The sequence below is a fragment of the Pipra filicauda genome, unplaced genomic scaffold, assembly GCF_003945595.2.
Source record: "Pipra filicauda isolate LSUMZ 115617 unplaced genomic scaffold, ASM394559v2 scaffold710_size265825_pilon, whole genome shotgun sequence".
NCBI classification, from domain to species: domain Eukaryota; kingdom Metazoa; phylum Chordata; class Aves; order Passeriformes; family Pipridae; genus Pipra; species Pipra filicauda.
Genome location: NW_024104877.1, coordinates 13,341 through 17,590, shown reverse-complemented (window position 1 = coordinate 17,590; position 4,250 = coordinate 13,341). Strand labels below are relative to the sequence as shown.

At 50.1% G+C, this 4,250-nt stretch overlaps 1 protein-coding gene across 1 annotated transcript; it reads right to left on the bottom strand.

Annotated features, from left to right (window-relative positions):
• Positions 1–3,216: 3,216 nt before the first annotated feature.
• Positions 3,217–3,628, bottom strand: LOC113992918 (coiled-coil-helix-coiled-coil-helix domain-containing protein 7-like). Its single transcript, XM_039389182.1, has one exon. It carries the CDS (start codon positions 3,474–3,476, stop codon positions 3,222–3,224), a length of 255 nt encoding a protein of 84 aa, XP_039245116.1. The 5' UTR covers positions 3,477–3,628; the 3' UTR covers positions 3,217–3,221.
• Positions 3,629–4,250: the final 622 nt, after the last annotated feature.

Here is a 4,250-nt window from a genome sequence, read left to right as displayed (position 1 = left end):
GCCCCTCCTTTTGCTATTGATGTATTTATAAAAACACTTTTTGTTGTCCTTAACAGAATTGGCCAGATTAAGTTCATAGAATCATAGAATCATAGAATCATAGAATCATAGAATCAGTTGGGTTGGAAAAGACCTCCGAGATCATCGAGTCCAACCCTTGGTCCAAATCCAGTCCATTTACTAGATCATGGCACTCAGTGCCATGTCCAATCTGCGTTTAAAAATCTCCAGGGATGGTGAATCCACCACCTCTCTGGGCAGCCCATTCCAATGCCTGATTACTCTCTCTGTAAAGAATTTTCTCCTGATATCCAACTTAAATTTCCCCTGGCGGAGCTTAAGCCCGTGCCCCCTTGTCCTATTGCTGAGTGCCTGAGAGAAGAGCCCAACCCCCACCTGGCTAGAACTTCCCTTCAGGTAGTTATAGACGGTGATGAGGTCACCTCTGAGCCTCCTCTTCTCCAGGCTAAACAACCCCAGCTCCCTCAGCCTCTCCCCATAGGACTTATGCTCCAGTCCCTCCACCAGCCTTGTTGCTCTTCTCTGGACCCGCTCCAGCACCTCAATATCCTTTCTGAACTGAGGGGCCCAGAACTGAACACAATACTCAAGGTGTGGCCTCACCAACGCAGAGTCCAGGGGAAGGATCACTTCCCTGCTCCTGCTGGCCACGCTATTTTTGATACAGGACAAGATCCCATTGGCCTTCTTGGCCACCTGGGCACACAGTTGGCTCATGTTGAGCTTCCTGTCAATTAGTACCCCCAGGTCCCTTTCTGCCTGGCTGCTTTCCAGCCACTCTGTGCCCAGCCTGTAGCGCTGCAGGGGGTTGTTGTGGCCAAAGTGCAGGACCCGGTACTTGGCTTTATTGAACTTCATCCCATTGGAATCAGCCCATCTCTCAAGTCTATCCAGATCCCTCTGCAGAGCCCTCCTGCCTTCCAGCAGGTCGACACTCCCTCTCAGTTTGGTGTCATCAGCAAATTTGCTGATGATGGACTCAATCCCCTCATCTAAATCATCAATAAAGATGTTAAACAGGACTGGACCCAACACAGACCCCTGGGAAACACCACTGGTGACCGGCTGCCAGCTGGATGCAGCTCCATTCACCAGCACTCTCTGGGCCCAACCCTCCAGCCAGCTCCTAATCCAGGAGAGGGTACACTTGTCCAAGCCATGGGCTACCAGCTTTTCCAGGAGTGTGCTGTGGGAGACGGTGTCAAAGGCTTTGCTGAAGTCCAGATAGGCACATCCAAAGCCTTCCCCTCATCCACCAGGCGGGTCACCTGATCATAAAAGGGTATCAGGTTGGTCAGACAGGACCTGCCCCTCCTAAACCCGTGCTGGCTGGGTCTGATCCCTTGTCCATCCTGAAGGTGCTGTGTGATTGCACTGAGGATGATCTGCTCCATAACCCTGCCAGGCACCGAGGTCAGGCTGACAGGCCTGGAGTTGCCAGGGTCCTGCTTGCAGCCTTTTTTGTGGATTGGGGTGACATTCGCCAACCTCCAATCATCTGGGACCTTCCCAGAGAGCCAGGACTGTTGGAAGATGATGAAGAGCGGTTTGGCAAGCTCTTCTGCCAGCTCCCTCATCACCCTGGGATGGATCCCGTCTGGTCCCATAGACTTGTTAGGATCCAGCTGGCTCAGTAAGTCGCTAACTACATCCTCCTGGAATACAGGAGGGCTATTCAGCTCTCTGTCTCTGTCTATCTGCTCTAGAGGCCAGTTGTGCTGAGGGCCACCTGTCTTACTGCTAAAAACTGAGGCAAAGTAGGTGTTAAGTACCTCAGCCTTCTCCTTATCTTTGTTAACTATATTTCCCTCCAAGTCCAACAGCGAATTGAGGTTTTCCTTGCCCCTTCTTTTGCTATTAATGTATTTATAAAAGGACTTTTTGTTATCCCTAACTGAATTAGCCAAATTAACTTCAAATTCCACTTTTCTTTCCCTAATTTTTTTCCTGCATGACCTAGCTCTCTTCGTAAATTCTTCCTAAGTAGCCAGCCCTTTTTTCCACAGTCTGTAAACTTTCTTTTTATCCCTGATTTCTTTCAGAACCTCCCTATTTAACCAAGCCAGCCGTCTTCCCCTCCGGCTGGCCTTTCGGCACACTGGAATAGCCTGTTCCTGTGCGCTCAAAATTGCCTGTTTGAAGCATGTCCATCCCTCCTGGACCCCCTTGCCTTTAAGGGGTGTTTCCCAGGGTATGCCCTGAATTAGTTTTTTGAATAGGCCAAAATCTGCCCTCCGGAAGTCCAGAGTAGAGGTTTTAATGATGGCTCTCCTTACATCCCTGAGGATTGAAAATTCTATTATTTCGTGGTCACTATTTCCCAGGCGGCCTCCAACCACTACATCATCCACCAGCCCCTCTCTGTTTGTAAACAGCAGGTCTAGTGGGTCCTTACCCCTGGTAGGCTCATTTACCAGTTGATGAAGGAAATTATCCTCTATACACTCCAGGAACCTCCTTGACTGCCTCTTCTCTGCAGTATGAAGCTCCCAGCAGATATCCGGCAGGTTAAAGTCACCCATGAGCACAAGGGCTGGCGATTTTGAGACATCTGCCAGCTGCTTGTAGAATAATTCATCTCCTTCATCATCCTGGTTGGGCGGTCTGTAACAGACACCCACGAGGATGTCAGCCTTGTTGGCCTTCCCCCTGATTCTGGTCCACAGGCACTCAACCTTGTCACTGCTGACCTCAACTTCAACAGAGTCAAGAGACTCTCTAACATATAAAGCCACCCCTCCACCTCTCCTACCCTGCCTGTCCTTTCTGAAGAGCTTGTAGCCCCCCATAGCAGCACTCCAGTCATGTGAGTCACCCCACCACGTTTCTGTGACAGCAACTATGTCACAGTTTTCCTGCTGCACTATGGCTTCCAGCTCCTCTTGTTTGTTTCCCATACTGCGTGCATTGGTGTACACGCACTTCAGCTGGGCCATTGATTTTATTCTCAACTCAGGCTCTACACCCTTAGGCTTATTTCTGGAGAGCCCAGTTGCCGCCCCTTCCCCCTTCAAACCTAGTTTAAAGCCCTCCTAACTAACCCTGCCAACTTACGGGCTACAGTTCTTTTGCCCTTCCCAGATAGATGAAGCCCATCTGGTTTAACAAGACTAGGCAACATGGAGTTTGCCCCATGATCAAAAAACCCAAAATTTTGACGATAGCACCATCCTCAAAAAAAATGAAAAACAAGTTTCTAGTCAGTAGGGCTTCCCCACTGATTCCAAGATTTTCTTTCTCTCGTCTGCTGAGGGCATCTCTGGTTTCACACCATTTCTTCTCCTTTGCATCATAATGGCATGCCAGAATTTTCTGCAGTTTTTGTACTTCAAAAAATAAGCAGTACACATATCCTTCTTATAGTTGTTTTCATTCAGACATTTTGTAGTGGCATCTGTTTCCGCTACACATGGATTTATACCGTGATCTCTAAGCTTTTGTGCATGCCTGGACATCTAGACAGATACTTGTACCTCTCCGTCCCCGGCCGTGTCCGCGGGAGCGCGGGGCGGGAGGGGGACAGCCCGTCTCCAATTCGAAAGACGTCAGCGGCTCGGGCAGCGCGCTTAAGTACGGGCGCAGCCTACCCCGCTCCCGGCCCCGCGGCTCCCCCCGGCCCCGCGGCTCCCCCCGGCCCCGCGCCGCCGCCGCCGCCCACGCCCCGGCGGTGCTGAGTGGCACGGCCGAGCCGCCAATGGCGGTTCAAATTATGCTTTTGCCTCTCTAATTTTCTTTCTACGTGACCTAACTAAATTCCTAAACTCTTCATGAGTTGTCCACCCTTTTTTCCAAAGGCGATAGATTCTCTTTTTTGCCCTAATTTCCTGCAAAATCTCCCTGTTCAGCCAGGCCGGTTGTCTCACCCACCAGCTTACCTTTTGGCACACTGTGACAGTCTGCTCCTGCGCCTTCAAGATTCCTTTCTTGAAGTATGCCCATCCTTCCTGGATCCCTTTGTTTTTAAGGGCTGTTTCCAAGACACTCTCCAAAACAGCTTCCTGAATATGCCAAAGTCTGCCCTCTGGAACTCCAGGGTAGAGGTTTTGTTGTTTGTTCCTTACCTTTACGGAGTATTGAAAACTCTATCATTTTGTGGTCACTGTACCCCAGATGGTCTCCAACTACCACATCTCCCATCAGCCCCCTTCTGTTTGTAAACAGTAGGTCTAATGGGGCCCCAGCCCTGGCAGTTTTATTTACAAGCTGCAACAGGAAATTATCCTCTATAC

What these genes read in the sequence shown, in the direction of transcription:
- LOC113992918 (XM_039389182.1), bottom strand. Translation starts at nt 3,476, where the DNA reads ATGTCCAGGCATGCACAAAAGCTTAGAGATCACGGTATAAATCCATGT.